This window comes from Cajanus cajan, chromosome 7 (genome assembly GCF_000230855.2).
Source record: "Cajanus cajan strain Asha chromosome 7, NIPB_CcT2T_4, whole genome shotgun sequence".
In the NCBI taxonomy this organism is placed as follows: Eukaryota; Viridiplantae; Streptophyta; class Magnoliopsida; order Fabales; family Fabaceae; genus Cajanus; species Cajanus cajan.
In genome coordinates this window covers 3,845,908-3,864,283 of record NC_138523.1, presented here as the reverse complement: position 1 = coordinate 3,864,283, position 18,376 = coordinate 3,845,908, and the positions used below count along the sequence as shown (strand labels likewise).

Below are 18,376 nucleotides of genomic sequence, written 5' to 3'. Positions count from 1 at the left end.
TTCAATACCAAATATTCTTTTACAAACAAACCTCTTCAAGGTCAAGCAACGAGTATTCTTTTACAGGTAAGCATCTCCGAGATCAAACACAATAACTCAATGTATAAATGGTTTACAAAGTTGTTTCATCTTCCTTTCAAGATGTGATACAACAATTTAAGTACAAAGTTGATTACAAAAAAAATGAAGAAATAATGTTTCATTTTTTAGATTTTTGTCTCTTCCTTTTTTGATCTTCAAACTTCCTTTTATAGGACTTCAATGAAGATGACTATTACAAATTATTGAACTTCTTTCTTAGAGCTTGTTTTGTCTATCTTTACAATTTTCTTCTTGAGGAGAGAAGTTTTTGCTGATATAATAAATATTTTCATTAAATATTTTCACCAAATTGTCACTTCTTATCTTATTAAAGAAGCTACTTATCACCTTTTGGGTACCAACTAGGTACAACCATGCATGTATCAAGACGTTGTAGTGATGAAACAACTTTTGACTGCAACTTTTCATGTGTTGTAGAGATCTGTTTGTCCTTTTCTGATACAAAACATGTTTTTCTATCCTTTTTGTAGAACATTGATACTAAGAAATTATTTTTAATTTCAATCTATTAAGGAAACATTTAGAAGTAGTTAATTTCTTATTTAAAGACCATAAATGATAAAGATTTATTGTATATAACTTTTTTATAATTAAGGGTTAATCTTATTCAATAATAGAATTGTCTTAATATATCTTTCATCTTACTGACAGATTGTGACTTAGAAGGTTTGTCTTAGTCCTTTTGAAAACTTTATACTATTGATCAAGAGATTCTTTGTTTGTAACATCAAAACATAAAATCAGAGAGGGATATAAAATTATCTTTTGACATAACAAGTGATTTAGTAAGGAATAGAGAAGAGAGGGGTCATTAAGGAATTAAAAAAAACGTGAGTTTGGAAGAGATGATTTAAGTGAATTTATGAGAAAATTATGGTGAGACCATGTGGATTTAATTCCACTTTATTAAGGTGGATTTGTATGAAATTTTTAACCAAAAAATACATGGACAAGACTACTCCTACACTATTGTCTAAATAAATAGTTAATATAGGGAAAAATGTAATTATTAAATAATATATTTTTACATAAAAATATAATTATGTAAAATATATTTTAAAATACCTATTTTTTTTATTTCTCACTTAATTTCACTCTACCAAACAACTATAAATTTCGCACTATTTCTTACATATTTTCTATCAAATCAATTCTCATCTATTATCTTCCATTTCCCTTAATTCTTTCCCTTCTCCCGAAAAAAGCATAAAAAAAATTAAATCTGAATCCATTGGATTGATTTTGCTCAGTTCATGTTCGCGAATTAGTCATACGTGCTTACAATCCTTATATACATGCAACATGGTTCCTTACTACTAGTCCTCACCCAATTAATAAGTGGATACTAATTTAATTATCTATTTTTAATTCATAGCATATTTTTTTAACAAATATTTATGAGTACAAATTTTTTTATCATCCTTAATCAAAACACTCTTGGGGTCTAAAATTTTTTTTAAATGTATTTTATATTCCCTTTAATTTTTTCAACAAAATTAAATTATTTCTTTAAATTAAACAAATTTGGTCTTATGTTTGTTTTTTCTACTAAGTCCCTCTTTTTTTATAATATATTAGGGATAACTTGAATGCAGTATAATATAATTAAATATCCTTAAAAAAAATCTTTGAAAAAAACTAATTTAGATTAATAATATATTTGGAATAACTTTGCGAAATTGCGTGAATCATTCCACAAACTAAAAAAACTAACTAGTTTGCCATATACTTTATCTCTGGAAAAAAAAATCAGTTTCAAGATGAGAAGAATGATAAGAATATACACCATGGATCTTAAAGTAAAGCATTGAATATAATATTAAAAAAAATAAGATATAACAACAGATCATATTATATCATATAATATGATCCATTAATTTAAGACTTCACATATATTTTATTTATTTGTGCCGTAAAATTAAAAAATAAATAAATAAAGTATTTCACTAAGAAAATTAAATAATAATAATAATAAGAGTTAATAAATAAATAAAATATAACATAATTTTAATATTATAATTTAATTACTGTTAGTATTTATAATATTATTACATGGGAAATGAAAAATCTACCCCTTAAAACTTCAAATTGAAATTCAATAATTCAACTTGTTACGAATGTAATTAATTCTTAGACCACATAAGATTTGGTAAAGATAATGTTTAGTTGATCACTAGAGTTGATGAAACTTGTAGTGATTTCTTGACTCAACTTTTTTTATGATTAAGAAGCAATCAACATCAATATATTTGGTTTTCATATAAAAGACGAAAATGGATACAATATGTAAGACAACTCGATTATCACAAATCAGTGTCATTAGAGCCATGACCTTGTGTTGTGCCTCAATGCTTGATATCGTCGTAACATTTTGTTTCTTGCTCTACCAAAATATTAAGTTCCCTCCAATCAATACAGAATAGCAAGAGGTGGATCATCTGTAATGGGTGAACTTGCCCAATCAATATTTGAGTAGCCAACTATCCAAGCGTGTCTTGTACCATCATAGAACAGTCTTTTGTCAAGGAACCTATAATATATTTAAGGTTTGAATTACCACATCCCAATGGTCTTGGCAAAAAGAGTTCAGGAGGGGAATGACGACGATAAAAGAAAAAAGTGATCAACTTCACTACGAGTTAATCTAAACTATTGTACAATAGTACAAAATTTGTCAAACCAGACTCGAAGGGAGCTACTAAGTCTATACAAGGATCTATGAAAACGACAGACCATGGTAGAAGACTACCCTTAAGAAACAAATCTAAGTGGATGCTCCTGTACACTTTCTTGTCAATGTTAAAGTGTATATATTTAAATAAAAAGAATACATTTAAATAGAACGAATATTATTTAAATAGTGGGAACATTTAAATAGAAAGCATGGCCAAAATGGTGAGAACATCCTGCCCTTAAACCATACACCAAAAACTTATTTAAATAGAAAGAATACATGATTAGGAAATACTTTCAACATTTTCATGTTTAGTAGTGTAAAATAAATGGGTACATTCAATTCTGATTTTCAACAATTATATTGATATTTAAAAAATTATGACATAGTGAACATTTTAATTTTGGTATTAATTTATTTTTAAAATCAAAAGTAGCGAGAGAATACTAAAAGACATCAACAATCCATTAAGGGTATTATACCAAATCAATAGATTCTTTTTTTCAAATATTTGCATTACCAATAAAATATTTGTCGTGACCTATAACAATTGCAAAACTTATTCAAAATTAAGATTATTTAAATATTATATAAAATCAACGATGTTACAAGTAACAAGATACAATAGATGAATTAGACATCTTATCTATTAAGAAGGAAATGCTAGAATTACTTTATTATAAAATATTGATAACAATTTTACAATATAAAAAACTAGAAAATTAATATAAGTATGGATAATTAATATTTCACTAATCATATATGCCACTCCATTTCCTTCTTTTTGGAAAGTGTCAGCATGATGTAATTGAGAACTTAGATTCTGAAACATGCAACAAAGTCAATCTAGGGGGAACAAGTAGATCCCTTGACGATGAACCAGTAATTCTAAGGCAGTCAAGTGAAAGAACAAACATTACAAGGTTAAACACATTATTAGGATAGAAATTCACGCATACGAACAGGTCTTTTGACTGCATTAGTAAAGCCCTGCAAAGAAATGAATAAATCAATGATCATTTTATTATCATGTAATAAAAAAAGAGGACAGTGTTTACTTTTTTGTAAAAATGCATGAATAGATAAAAAAAAATAACTCTTTCAAATATGGTGACCAAGTACTACCACTCATCCTATTTTTAGGCATACTTCTCATAGCACCAAATGTTAATATGTAAAACAATAAGAACCAGTAGAAAAATTTGTATCAGTTAAAAGTTCGACATTGTGCTATAAATCAGTGTTTTAAAATCTGTTCGATCAAACTGTTAAACCAACCAGACCCCACTTTGATCCAGGGCAAACCTTAAAACCAGCCCCAAATGATGGTTCAACCGCCCAAAATTAACAGAAACAGACCAGTTTCAAAAATTGGTTCGTTTATGTGCAAGACTAAATTTGGGACTTAATTTACCGTAATTTAAAGACTTAACTAGCTTAAAAAAAGAGCAGCATAACGAACAAGATTAGTTGTAAGTGTGAATTTGATTCTATTTGGAAAATTGACACCTGTCTATCTTACTGAGAGAATGTTAGAACACCAATTCATAAAGTAATAAAATATAAAATTGAACACTGAATTACGCACAATACGGCAATACACTAGTTGTCTCAGGGACAAAAGTCTCCTACAGAGTCTTCTCTGTCTACAAACAGCAAAAAACATCACTCTTTCTAATTACATAACCTACTATCAAATATATTCTCTTAATACTAACTACCAGCGGTTATTTTCTATGCATAACTGCTATCTAATAGATTTGCTATCAGATATATACTTCTAAATGCTAATACATAACTGCCAGTAGTTATTTTTCATGCATTACTGCCATCCTGCAATTTCTAACAGAACTGCCTTCTAATAGATTTGCTATCCCAGAACCAGTTATTTTCTATCACATACACCAAATAATTAAATACTCCAATCCATTAGTGGAACTAACTTGGATCTTAGTTCACATTAGAGTATATGATTTTCCATAAAGCATATGCTAAAGATATGGATGTCTCAAATTTAGAAGAAATAATATTCTCTCTTATTGATTTATGAGGTTATTAAACCTCTATATATATACATGAATCTGCAGCCTATTTTAGGAAATATGGACAGTTAATTCTAAGGAGACAAATCCCTATGATTACGGGATTAATCTTGCATAAATAAATCTAATAATGGCAGCATAAGACTGTTACAGAAATACAGCATAGCAAATATAAAACTTCCTAAAATACACAACGCCAATCACGGTTTTGACACTCCCCCTCAAGCTGGTGAATAGGTGTTTTCCATTCCCAGCTTGGATATAATTCTTTCAAAGTGAGTGCAGTTCATCCCCTTGGTGAGTATGTCTGCAAGTTGATTCTGAGTGGATACATATGGTGTGCAAATCATGCCACTGTCAAGTTTTTCCTTGATAAAGTGTCTGTCAACCTCAATATGTTTAGTTCTATCATGCTGCACCGGGTTGTGGGCTATGCTAATTGCAGATTTATTGTCACAATATAACCTCATAGGTTCATCCCACTTTATCTTCAAATCTTCCAATATAATCTTCAGCCATAGAAGTTCACATATTCCGTGGGCCATTGCTCGAAATTCTGCTTCAGCACTTGATCTAGCCACTACACTCTGTTTTTTACTCTTCCAAGTCACTAAGTTTCACTTTCCACCAAGGAAGGTGCAGTATCCAGTAGTTGATCTCCTATCTACCACTGACCCTGCATAGTCCGCATCCGTATATGCTTCAAGACTTACACTCTTATTTCGTTTGAACAAAATCCCTCTTCCGGGGGTCCGTTTCAAGTACTGGACAATTCTAAGAGCAGCTTGTAAATGTGCTTCCTTTGGTTGATGCATAAACTGGCTGACTAGACTCACAGCAAAAGCAATGTCTGGTCTAGTGTGAGATAAGTAAATAAGCCTGCCCACAAGTCTTTGATACATTTCCTTGTCCACGGCAATATCCTCCTCCATACTTCCCAACTTTATATTTGGGTCAACTGGAGTACTTGCAGGTCTGCAGCCTGTCTTCCCTGTTTCTTTAAGCAAGTCAGTAATATACTTTTGTTGAGATATGAAGATTCCTTTCTTGGAGTGAGCCACTTCAATTCCTAAAAAATATTTAAGCCTCCCTAGTGTCTTGATCTCAAATTCCGTGGCAAGGCATTCACTTAACAATTGTTGTTCCCTTTTGTCATCCCCACTTACTATAATATCATCTACATACACTAATAGAATTGTTACTCCCCCTGAAACTGAATGTTTGATAAATAATGTGTGATCTCCTTGGCTCTGTTTGTAGCCCAGACTTGTCATAACTTTGGTGAATCTTCCAAACCATGCTCTTGGGGATTGTTTCAGCCCATATAGAGCCTTTCTTAATTTGCAAACAGTTCCAGCAGCAACCTGTCCATTGTATCCAGGGGGCAACTCCATGTATATTTCTTCTTCAAGGTCTCCATGCAAAAATGCATTCTTCACATCAAACTGCTGCAGATCCCAATCATAACTTGCTGCTAATGACAATATTACTCTGATCGTGTTCATCTTAGCAACCGGGGCAAATGCCTCTAAGTAATCAACTCCATAGGTTTGAGTGAAGCCTTTGGCCACTAACCTTGCCTTGTAACGTTCGATGGTCCCATTAGCCCTGTACTTTACTGCATATACCCACTTACATCCTACTGGTTTTTTTCCAGGAGGTAGAGTGACAAGTTCCCAGGTCCTATTTTTGTTTAACGCCTCCATTTCCACATCCATGGCATGTTTCCATTTGCTATCAGATAATGCTTTAGATACAGAGGAAGGTGTTTGTGTGGAGTTGAGATTAGTGAGAAAAGTTTTATGGGTAGGTGAGAATTTTTCAAAGGATAAGAAATTTGATAGTGGGTAAAGTGGTTGTTGGGTACATGTTCTAGTTCCCTTTCTAAGGGCAATGGGTAGATCAAGAGTTTGGTCCACCTGTGCTTCTAGATTTTCAGAAACAAACTCATTAGAATCATTGGAGTTTATAGGGTTCGAAGGTGTTACCTCATGCAATGATGGTGGGTTGGATTCTTGGACATTGCCAGATTCTAGAATGGCCTTTTCTCTCCTTGAATATACCAGATTTTTTCCAAATTTTCCGCCATTAGGTGCTGGAGGCGCTGGTTCAGGTGCAGGTTCTGTTCTTCCCTCAATTTCAGGGACAGCAATGCCATTAGTCCCAATTTCAGGTCCAAATGTCATATTTGGAAACATGAGAGTCTCATCTTCCTCTCTTACATTCTCCCCCTGAAGATGAGGCTGTTTGAAGTAGCTCTCTTGTTCGTTGAAGGTGACATCTCTTGACACATAGAATCTTTTTGAAATGGGGTGAAAACATTTGTATCCCTTTTGTGTGGTAGAGTACCCTAAGAAAACACATTTGACAGCCCTAGGGTCCAATTTTCCCCTTTCATTACTATGAACATGCACAAAGGATACACACCCAAATATTCTAGGTTGGAGTTTATTTGTAGGATGTAAGTGTGGGTAGAATGAGGATAGAACTTCCATGGGGCTTTTTAAGTTTAAGATTTTAGTGGGTAACCTATTGATTAGGTAGGTGGCAGTAAGGAGGGCTTCTCCCCAAAATCTCTTAGGAACATGGTTTTGAAAAAGTAGAGCTCTAGTTTGATCTAATAGGTGCCCATTCTTCCTTTCTGCAATCCCATTCTGTTGGGGTGTATTCACACATGAGGACTCATGGATTATCCCTTCTTTTTGGCAAAAAGAGTTTAGTACAAGATTAAAGTAGTCCTTGGCATTGTCAGACCTAATTCTTTTAATACCGACCCCAAATTGATTTTTAATCATTGAGATAAACTGAACAAACACGGAGCTAACTTCAGATTTTTGTTTCAATAAAAAAACCCAAGTCACCTGGGTACAATCATCAATGAAGGTTAAAAACCATTTAGCACCTGAGATATTAGGAACATGAGCAGGACCCCATACATCAGTGTGAACAAGAAAAAAAGGGAAAGAACTCATCTTATTGCTAATGGGAAAAGGTACACGCTTGTGTTTTGCAAACTCACACACCTCACAATGGAGACTCTCCACATTTAAATTTTTAAACAAAGGGAAAAGCACTTTTATAACTCGAAATGAAGGATGTCCTAGCCGACAATGGTATAGTTGAGCTTTCTCTTTGTTGGTCATGGTGGATAGAGAGATGAGACTCTTGGTAGGCAGATTAGGGTCCTCCATGTAGTATAGGCCATTCCATTCTCTAGCATTTCCAATCGTCCTCCCCGAGTTCTTGTCCTGCAATATACAAGAGTTGCTATAAAAAACAACATTACATGAAAGATCTTTTGTGAGTTTTTGTATAGAAATCAGGTTGGTGGAGAGTTTAGGGACATGAAGGACATTTTTTAATGTCATGGATGGGCTTATTTGGACCTCTCCTTGTCCAGCTGTAGTTATAAGAGTTCCATCTGCTGTGGAAATTTTCTTGTTGCTAGGACATGGGGAATATGTGGAGAAGTATTTGGGTAGAGGGGTCATATGGTCGGTGGCTCCAGAGTCTAATATCCAGTAATGTGTAAATGGTGTATCTGAAACATTAAGCCCAAAAGAAAGTGGAAACATACCAGAATATGTTAAGGAGCATGTACCTGTGGGCTTCTCCAATTTACTGAGGATGGATCTTACCCGTTCTATCTCTTCATGGTTCAGCTGGACAGATTCTTCACCTTGTCCATTAGCAATGAATGCTTGCCCTTGCCCTCCTTTTTTGGGAGGACCTCCTTTCGGCCCCCATTCTCGGCTTGAGGTTTTTCCATCTTTTAGCCCCCATTCTCGGCTTGGGGGCTTTCCATGTAATTTCCAGCACTTTTCCCTTGTGTGGCGCGGCTTGTTACAGTGGGTACACCAAACCTCCTCATGTTTTTTCTCCATACTGGGAACCCAGTTTTTCCTCTGGTTAGCAACCATGATTGTTCCTCCTTCAGCTATCATTGCCGAGCTTTCAGTGGTTGAGGTTTCCAGCATCAGCCCTCTCCTGCTTTCTTCACTTCGGATAATGGCTACCACTTCATTAAGCCCTGGGACTTTCTCTTTTCCCAAGATTTGGATTCGGACCTGGTCATATTCAGGATTTAGGCCTACCAAAAAATCATAGACCCTATCTTGTTCAATATATTCTTTTAGAATTGCTGAGTCTTCTGAACACTTTGCTTTTATAACTCGATAGTGATCCAATTCCATCCATAGAGACTTGAGTTGATTGGCATATTCTGTAACTGATCTATTTCCTTGTTTGGCAGCCACGGTTTTCACCTTTACATCATAAATTTGAGCAGCATCCTTGGCCTTAGAGTAAGTTTGTTCGACTGCCTCCCAGATTTCTTTTGCTGATTTAAGGAACATGCAGGTATCACTGATTTCTGGGACCATCGAATTCCACAGCCACGCCATGATCATGGAGTCTTCTTCATCCCATGATTTGAATTTGGGATCTGTTTCATCAGGTGCATTACCAGTCAGGTGACTGATCTTTCCTTTTCCTTTCAAGATGGTCCTAATGAGTTGAGACCATTTGAGGTAATTCTTCCCATTTAACCGATAAGCGGAATGAACATTCTGCAATTCTCCAGCAGTCTGGGGTCTGTCCCCAGTTTCCAGATTCACGACCTCAGCCATAACCAGGTATAATCAAGGTAGAGAGGGTTGCGCTGCAATGAAGGCTGCAACAAGGCTTAAAGGTAGCGCAACAATGAAGACTGCAACTTAGGTTAAAGATAGCGCAGCAATGAAGGCTGCGACTTAGGTTTAAAGGCACGGTCAGAGACTCCCAAGGATCGGGAGCTCTGATACCATCTCAAATTTAGAAGAAATAATATTCTCTCTTATTGATTTATGAGGTTATTAAACCTCTATATATATACATGAATCTGCGGCCTATTTTAGGAAATATGGACAGTTAATTCTAAGGAGACAAATCCCTATGATTACGGGATTAATCTTGCATAAATAAATCTAATAATGGCAGCATAAGACTGTTACAGAAATACAGCATAGCAAATATAAAACTTCCTAAATACACAACGCCAATCACGGTTTTGACAGGATGCGTGCAATATTTCCAGATCGTGGTGAACAGCATGAAAATCGTGCAGGAATAAGTACAATTTACATCACTACCAAAGACGATAATTAACTCATCAATGAATCAACTATTGCTATTAACTTAAATCATTACTCCATTATGCTTAAAAGTAGTGAAACTACATGCAATGATTTTGCAAAAATGCTTCTCTTAACGTATCCATCGCCCTTGAATTAGTGCTTTAAATCCACAACAATGTATCCTTGTTAACTAAATGCAATTACATTTTATTTTGCTGTCAAGTGCCAGATAAAATAAAGAAACTTGCACTTTCATTCATTACTAAAAAGAAATGCAGTATACCTCGTTAAATTTAAAAAGTAAAGGGTATCGGTCTTTCTCCAAGGTAGCTTCTTCCTGTAGAGATCTGTCATTACTTTGTAAACCCTTATCGTTTGACTTTTTAAACCTGCTCTCAAAGCAAATACGGATCAGCTGCAGTAAATAATCACTACGTAATGAGAATAATTCCGTAAGGCATGCCAGCCATCCAACAATCCGGTCGTACATAAAAAACATCCAATTGGAACCATTACATAAATCAATGGACACACCATTAATCCTATCCTATTATACAGAAGTCACTTCTTTTTAATTAATAGTAATCAGTTAAAGAGATTTTTATTTCTTCCATGAAGCGTGGTGTTTTTCCAGATTGTATCAAAGTCTAAAATAAATAAATAATACATAAAATAATTTGGATCCAGGTATGATGAATTGCCAAACAAAATCAATATTTAGCATGCAGATTAGACGAGAGAAGAATCTTTTATTGCACTGAACCTTCCTGGAACAAGGATTTTCGAGTGCATGATTCTCCTAATCAACCAATTACAATTCCAAAAACTCCTTTTCCCCCCTAATTTTTTTTATTTATAACAGTTGTAACAACATTAACCAACTAACTTCCCGAAGTTGCAGACCTACTTGCATTGGGCCCTTTTTTGTTTCTATTGGTATACACATTCTTAATAGGTCAAACACATGATTTCAATGCACATCAAAAATTGAATTAAGATATGCTGGGAATACATTTTAGAGACAGAATCAATACCATGCCGGTGTAAAGGCCAGGAAATTTCTCAACCTGGCTAGGGAAATTTGTTGAGGAAGAATATATTGCGGAAGGCCTGTGACATCAGCTAGGTTTCATTTTAAATAGCTAAACTATGTTTCCAATTTCATGGAACTTAATTAATTTTTCAAAATTAGAAACTATAATTACAATACATGGATTATTTTAGCCAACATGATTCTCATATATCAATATTTGATTTTAGAAGTAATAATGACAGAAAAAAGTAGTTATACTTTGTTATGATAGCAATTGATACAAGACATAAAAATCACCGAGGAAGAATCACCTGTCAAAGAAACTTGAGGAACTTTTGTAAGGTTTTTTCATATTTCCTACGTTTGATAGTTTCACACTGTCTGCTGCTCTTGCACTTTTATCGGAATTCAAGTTCGGTGAAACTTTTGTTGGATTTGCATTTGATTGCCTTGCTAAAATATTAACCTGATTTTCATTAGTTTTCATAACGACAGCAGTTGCTTGATTGGTATTGGCTGATGGAATGCTGTTAGTTCCAGTCTCAATAACTTCATGCCCTCCATTTGCTAAGGCCACAGTTTTGTCAGTTTTGTCAGTTTTGTCAATAGTAACTTGTAAAATCTTATGCTTTTCAACCTGTAACATGTGAAATAGTGCAACAGAAATACAAGTGAAAAAAATGTATATATACATCCCTGATAAAACTATCAAATTTTAAATGAGTCAATTTGAAGGAAAAGCTACTCCAGTAGTAAGCCATTTATAATAACGTTGCATCTGGCTAATAAAAACTGGAACAATGTAAAGTTCTACTAAAGTCTACAAGCAATCTCAGGAATGGAATTTAGAAAAATTAAAAGATTACTACCAAAATATTTATATAAAAAAATGACATATGAAAATAAGTCTTATAGAGCCAAACAGTTATGCTTGACATTCAAATTTGGTTTTCGTTCTTTCACATTTGAACCTATATGCAAAACTAATTGTTAAACTTTCAGACATAAGCAATTACTAATATTTTAGCATGTACAATGTATAGGATAAATATTTATTTATATAGCTATATTTTATAAAGAAAAATAATTACTTTCAGGTATATAAATTGTATTATAACTAAAATTTGTAATAGATAAACATTTTTGAACATACAAGTTAAAGTTTTGATTTATAATAAATAATTTTATTAAAATATAAGGTTATTTTTAACTATTTATAATTTTCTTTACAAAAAATTGAAATTCAATTTAAAACTAAAAATGAAAAAGATAAATTAAAAGAGATGAGATGTTGAGAAAAATAGCTAAAACCACTTTCAATGAGAAAAATGAGCAAAAAAATATTCTCATTGAAGAATACTCCTTAAAAACACTCTTATCCGGGATAACTATTCTAAAATTTATAGAGGAGTTTTTTTTATCCATAAGAATTGAACTTGGTACTAAGAGGATTTATAACAACTCAAATACCTTAATCAACTGAGTTAGACCACCTTGATTATAGAAAGGATGATATTAAGACAGCAGTAAGAATGCTAGAAATGAGGATAGTCATTAGTCAACAAACATGTTTTTTATATATAAATAAGTTCTATCACAAGTGGAGAGGCTGGACAAAGGAAAAGTTTTGAATATCCTCCTAAAATTAAAAAGCAAGAGAAAACTATGTACTAAAGTAAAACATCAAAGTTAATGAAGTCTAACCTCATGTACCAAAACCTGCTTCATAGATAAAGAAAGCACATAACGGTTTGAAGTATAATCCTGCACAAATGTAAAGAATATAACAGATATTAAAAATCTGGACAAGAGTCTTATACTTCCATGATATAAGTATGACCAATGATTTAAAATCCAAAACCTTGAAGTTTATGAAGTCACTGATAGGAGGAACAAGAGACAGTGCCAAGCCATCTGCTACTTCACACTTCAGGGTTTGAGGCAGCATATCCAATTTCATAGTCTTATATGTTAAAGCATACGATACCATTGTGCTAACTAATTGAGCAAGATCATTCTTCTCATTATCTGATAGTAGCTGTAATGCCACCTAAAGAAAAAAAGAAAACTACCTCAAAAAACCTACAGTGTAACCAGAGCTGAGCCAAAGTTAATATGAGCAATAAAAGCTTAGCTTAAGCTCAACTTATCTATCAGATTACAAAGTCATTTACAAGGAACAATAACATCAAACTGACTTAAATATCAAAGATCAATTTGAAGCTAAATGGTCTTAATACAGTAAGAAAAATATTAATGAAAATAAGGAAAACAAAAATATAAGAACAGAGTTGTAGATAAAAATATAATCAAGAAATAACACAGAACAATGTAGGATCTCCATATCCAAAATTTTAAAAACTGACTTACAGCACTGTAGCAAAGCTGTCAACTTAGAGATTGGGGATTTATAGGTTCCAGGGATTAAACCAAACTGGATTAAGGTTTTGTTCATACTGAATTCAATAATAAATAATAAGACAAAGGACAAAAGGGATTCTCTATCATGAAACTTCCTACTGGAGTATACCTTTACTCCTTAATCTCCTTTTATGTTTCTACTTAATTTCTTTGTACTTGTAACTCGTTTACCTTTCTTGTACAGCAGTAGCATGGTCGATACATTCTATTACTGTCTATAACTAACTTTCTCAGTTAGTTAGAACTATATAGCTTCTGTTAGAAGCTAGACTAACTGCTTCTCTTAGATGCTGGTAGTCCTATAAATACCTCACTGTACTTCAGATTCAAGAGGTTGAATAATTACAGAAACACATTTCACTATTAGTTTTCTCTCTCTCTCTCAAACTTCAACACTTCCGACCTCCTAAGCATCTGAACAAATAATTTATCAGAAAAAAACGGTATCTCTTCACAAACACAAAATTGAACATCAAATAATAGTGGATCTGCAATTACATCTACTCGAGCAATTATAGAGGAGGAAACAAAGGTGACAAAATTGATTAAAATTAGATAACAAAACCATATTCATAACACATAGAATTAGTACATCACCGGTCTTATAGTTGGTGGGGACAGAATATGTAACAATGGAGAAATTAAGTCTTCAACAAAGGAACTAGCTGATAAGTGCCTTGCAATAAACGGTGGGATTTTGTGGTGCCAGGTATTCAAAATGTCCATCCTTTCCATCATCATTGTACGATATCTGAAAATTTTTATATGAAACATGAGGAAATTTTTTGTAAGAAAAATACATTTCAAAATTAATGCTAAGCATACTAGCACAAGAACAAGATATACCTTTGATGTGACTTTGGCCACTCAATGTTTGGTTTCTGAACTTGAGATACTATATGATGTACAGTAATTCCTACTAGGGGCAAATATACTGATAAAAGGAAAGATAGAGAAACAAGAGTGAGCTTTAACTTGTTAACAGTATTAAAGTAGGTAAATTATCTTCTTACCATAAAGGGGCAATTGTTGTGTATGCATTATATATTGATGCATTAGATCATAAACTCCAAGATTGTTGAAGCACTTGACCTTCAAACAGATTTTAAAACAATTTTCAATCATTTAAAAGAATTGGTGAGAGAATCCCCGGAAATCAGTAGTCTGTGATAAATGCTTACAGTTTTCTGCATCACTGGGTCATGATAACTGAGCTGCAAAATATTTTCATGAATTCCATCCAGAATCAAGTCACTATCACCACTGCACATTAATGTTCCCATTTCACCATCAAGATGTATTAGAACAGAAGGAGAAATGCGTAAAATATGGCCTACCGGTTTGACACAAGGGAGTACAAGTAGTCAAATTCAAAGGACTTGCCGTTATGAGATTTTCTTTCCATCTTTTTTGTTCTTCTCTTATGGAAAATCTACACAGAATACCCACTCATTGCTAAAGATGGTAAATTTGAAGTAGTACTTTTAGACAATTACTGGGTTAGAAACAGACGAATTTAAAAGTGTAGTGCATCTTACTTCTTTCCAAACGTCTAGAACATTCTTTGACTTGTCCTTCTGGCCAACTACTTGAGAACCAATATCAAACTGAGCACAAGTAAAGCAAGTGAACATTAACTAAGCATCTAAAGAACAAAAGAAATTTTCTTCACTCAAACAAAATGTACTCCAAATTTTGAAGTGAAGGGCCAAGAAGCCACAAAAATCTTCATAGACTGTGTTCTGACAGAATATCAATAATTTACAGAAATACTCTCAAATTCTCTTTCTGCTTTGTTTCATTTTCTCATTCAAACTGCAACTCTATTGTGGATTCTCTTTCTGCCACTGTTCTGCACCCACCAGAGTGCCCTCAAACATTCAAAACACTCTCAAACAAAATCCATCAAACAAGTTTAATACTTGTATTCATTCTGTGAAATAATTTAGTGTTTTAAACAAAAAAGAATAGAATCGAACAGCACCTTCATCTCTTTCTATGTTTTCTACTTTTTTCAGGTCCAGTAAAACATGTATTATATTGGGAAAGGATTGGTATATAGCCTGGCTAATAGATAAAGGGGTCTATACTTATATCTACTACTATAAACTGAGCACACATTAGCTAAAAGCCTAACAATGTTAAGTTGGAGCATCCCCCTTGAGAATTCTGTCTCGTCTTTTTCTTTCACAAAGGATAAGATCAAATGTATATTACCCATAGACTTCAATAAGTGGAATTTGAAGATGTAAAGTTCAAAAATGGAAGAGTAACAAAAGCAATATTAAATAACACTTTTTCTTGTGTCTTCCAAGGGAATAAGTTATGAGATACTTAGGGAAAATTGAGATTTTTATAAATAATAAACTTCATCCTATTCTAGAAATTTAGTAAATCTTAGCAGACAGAAACACGTTAATCACTCACCAAAAAAATTAAAAAGAAAGTAACGTTTCTGTAACTTCTTCAAATGTTCCCAAAGCAAGAAATTAGGAGTTGCCAATCAATTATATATGAAATAGAAACACAAACAACCTGATGAATTCACAAGTCTTTAAAAGTTCTAAAGAATTTTTGGATCAGATTAAAGTCTTACCACATTGAGGGCTTCTTTCTTCTTGGAGAGAAACTGGAGAGTGTTCAAGCATGATCTAATATCACATTCTGTAATGAAAGGGAGGGGGAGATAGAGTGATAGAAGGATTAAATGATTGGAAAGATGATTTGGATAATTAACATTCAGTAAAAAAAAGCTTCAATTACACCATGTGTCAAAACATCTAGAGACGCCACAAAAACATGTATTAGATTTAGCACGAATCAAGCATTCAAAATGTGACAAACACCATTATCATACTAGATAAAGATTAATTCAAGATGTGAAAACTGAAATTACATACTTATTGGTTAGCCACATCTAGGCCAAGGACTTCCCAAAAAGAAGGCAAGATATTCAAAGAGAGTTTCTCACATGCTCTGGTTAGGATCCAATTGCAAGGAAAGAGACTTGAGTCCCAACCCACATTGGAAGTATGAGATGGGGTTTATAATTTGCAAGGCTAACTCTAGTAGTGTAGTTCTCCCATGGTTCTGATTAACTCTTAAATGCCAATGAAACATGGCTAAGATTCAAGTGGTTGGCATGTCAAAGCTCTTTTCAAAAGCAAGTTGTCATCACAGGGTGTGTTGCATCAACCCACATGTTCCCATAAACACAAAAATGTTATAGCAGAAATCTTAAGAAAGTGGGTTAAGAGTCTAACTCAACCTTATAAAATCACCTAGTAAAGTGAGGATTGCTCCCTACTTATATACTCTTTAATTGTCATAATTCTCTTAGAAGTATGTTTACTTAGTTGTCTATGTTGATAGCATAATTATTACATATTACAAGGAATGACGTTAAAATTTCTTAACTGAAAGAGCATTTGTGCAATCACTTTTAGACAAGAGATCTTGGCTGCCTAAAATGCTTCCTTGGTATTTTAGTGGCTCAATCAAAGGAAGACATTGTTATTTCATAGAGAAAGTATGTTCTGGATATTCTAGAGGAAAGTGGAAACAAGCATGATAGGTTGTAGGTCCATTGATAGACCTAAGGACCCAAATCAAAAGTTAATGGCAAATCAAGGTGACTAATTGTAGGGCCATTGATAATTGGAATGTTGTGATTCACACTCTAGATACATCAAAAAGGCTCTAGGACAAGGATTGTTTAATGAGGATAAGGGAGATACCCAGATTATTGGGTATTGTTATGCTGATTAGGCAGGATCTCCTGTAGACAAGTGCTCTACTACTAGATATTGATATCCATTGGAAGAAATATTATCTCTTAGAAGTGCAAGAAATAAAGTGCAGTTGTTTGGTCTAATGCAAAAGCACAATATAGGATTTATATGGCCACAATATCTTGTCCTAACCAAACAATTATTTATATTGCCTCTAATCTAGTATTTCATGAGAACTAAATATATAGAGATTGATTATCACTTTGATAGGGAAAAGTAGAGTTGTCCAAGGAAATTATTACTGAATTTATCAATTCAAATGACCAACTAACAAACGTTTGGAAAAGTTCTAATAGGGCCTCGAATTAAATTTTTATGTTCAAAGCTTGGTACATTCAACCTATATGCTCCAACTTGAGGGGGAGTGTTAGAAAAGTTGTTTTGTTACATGTTGTACAACTTTCATAAAGTTGCTTTTTGGTTGTATTTATTCCCTTGGGTATAGGCTTCTCTCTATGTAAACCTATTTTGATTATTGTTATACACACACATATTGATTTTGAGTGAGTCTTAACTTTTAACTCTCAATCATTTTATTCAAATCACTTAATAACAAGTGTAACAAAATTCAAAAAGATAAGAAAATTACCTGTATATTCTGCTAGAGCACTAAGAGCAATTGCACTAGCTTTCATCCCCTCCTTGTTACATATATATGTCAACCTACAAAGATCATTTAAGTTTAAGGATGAATTTATGAAACTAAATAAACAAAGAAGGCACTACTAAACAATAATCAAATGATTAAATATGTAGTCTAGCAACAATAGGTACAAATTCAGAGTTAACAATTCATTCAAATTTATAAGTACAACTCCAATCCATATCTTATTAATATGCAGCCTAGCAACTGTGAGTAGCTAATTTGTGATGAAGCACAAACACCTCTATAGAATATCGTTTTGGTGACACGTTTTAGACACAACACTTGTCAAACACGCACATCCAACACCTCTAACCCATGTCATAATTAAGAATCACTATTTTTGGTTTGTAAATTTGTCGAACTCAACTTGGACATGAGCCAAGAGAATGAGCTGACACATGCTCTTGACTAAAACATTTTTTGACTCTCCTGTTATAAACTTGTACTCAATCAGATTAATATACATCACTCTAATAAAAATGCTATTTATTTCTATTCAACATGTTGTGTGGCTAAGTCTCATCATATACATACTCCTATTTCACAAAATGCT

At 33.3% G+C, this 18,376-nt stretch overlaps 1 protein-coding gene across 1 annotated transcript in view; it reads right to left on the bottom strand.

Moving 5' to 3' along the window:
• Nucleotides 1-3,335: 3,335 nt before the first annotated feature.
• CTF18 (P-loop containing nucleoside triphosphate hydrolases superfamily protein) overlaps nt 3,336-18,376 on the bottom strand; it is a 30,517-nt gene continuing 15,476 nt past the window's right edge. The window contains exons 11-23 of the mRNA XM_020376307.3: nt 17,767-17,840; nt 15,983-16,050; nt 14,925-14,993; nt 14,724-14,818; nt 14,568-14,649; nt 14,400-14,478; nt 14,233-14,320; nt 13,984-14,137; nt 12,827-13,015; nt 12,670-12,729; nt 11,277-11,602; nt 10,216-10,321; nt 3,336-3,766 (exon numbers count right to left, since the gene is read on the bottom strand). Coding sequence (XP_020231896.1) covers nt 3,713-3,766; nt 10,216-10,321; nt 11,277-11,602; nt 12,670-12,729; nt 12,827-13,015; nt 13,984-14,137; nt 14,233-14,320; nt 14,400-14,478; nt 14,568-14,649; nt 14,724-14,818; nt 14,925-14,993; nt 15,983-16,050; nt 17,767-17,840 — 1,444 coding nt within the window. The 3' untranslated portion in view covers nt 3,336-3,712. The remainder of the gene's footprint in view (nt 3,767-10,215; nt 10,322-11,276; nt 11,603-12,669; nt 12,730-12,826; nt 13,016-13,983; nt 14,138-14,232; nt 14,321-14,399; nt 14,479-14,567; nt 14,650-14,723; nt 14,819-14,924; nt 14,994-15,982; nt 16,051-17,766; nt 17,841-18,376) is intronic.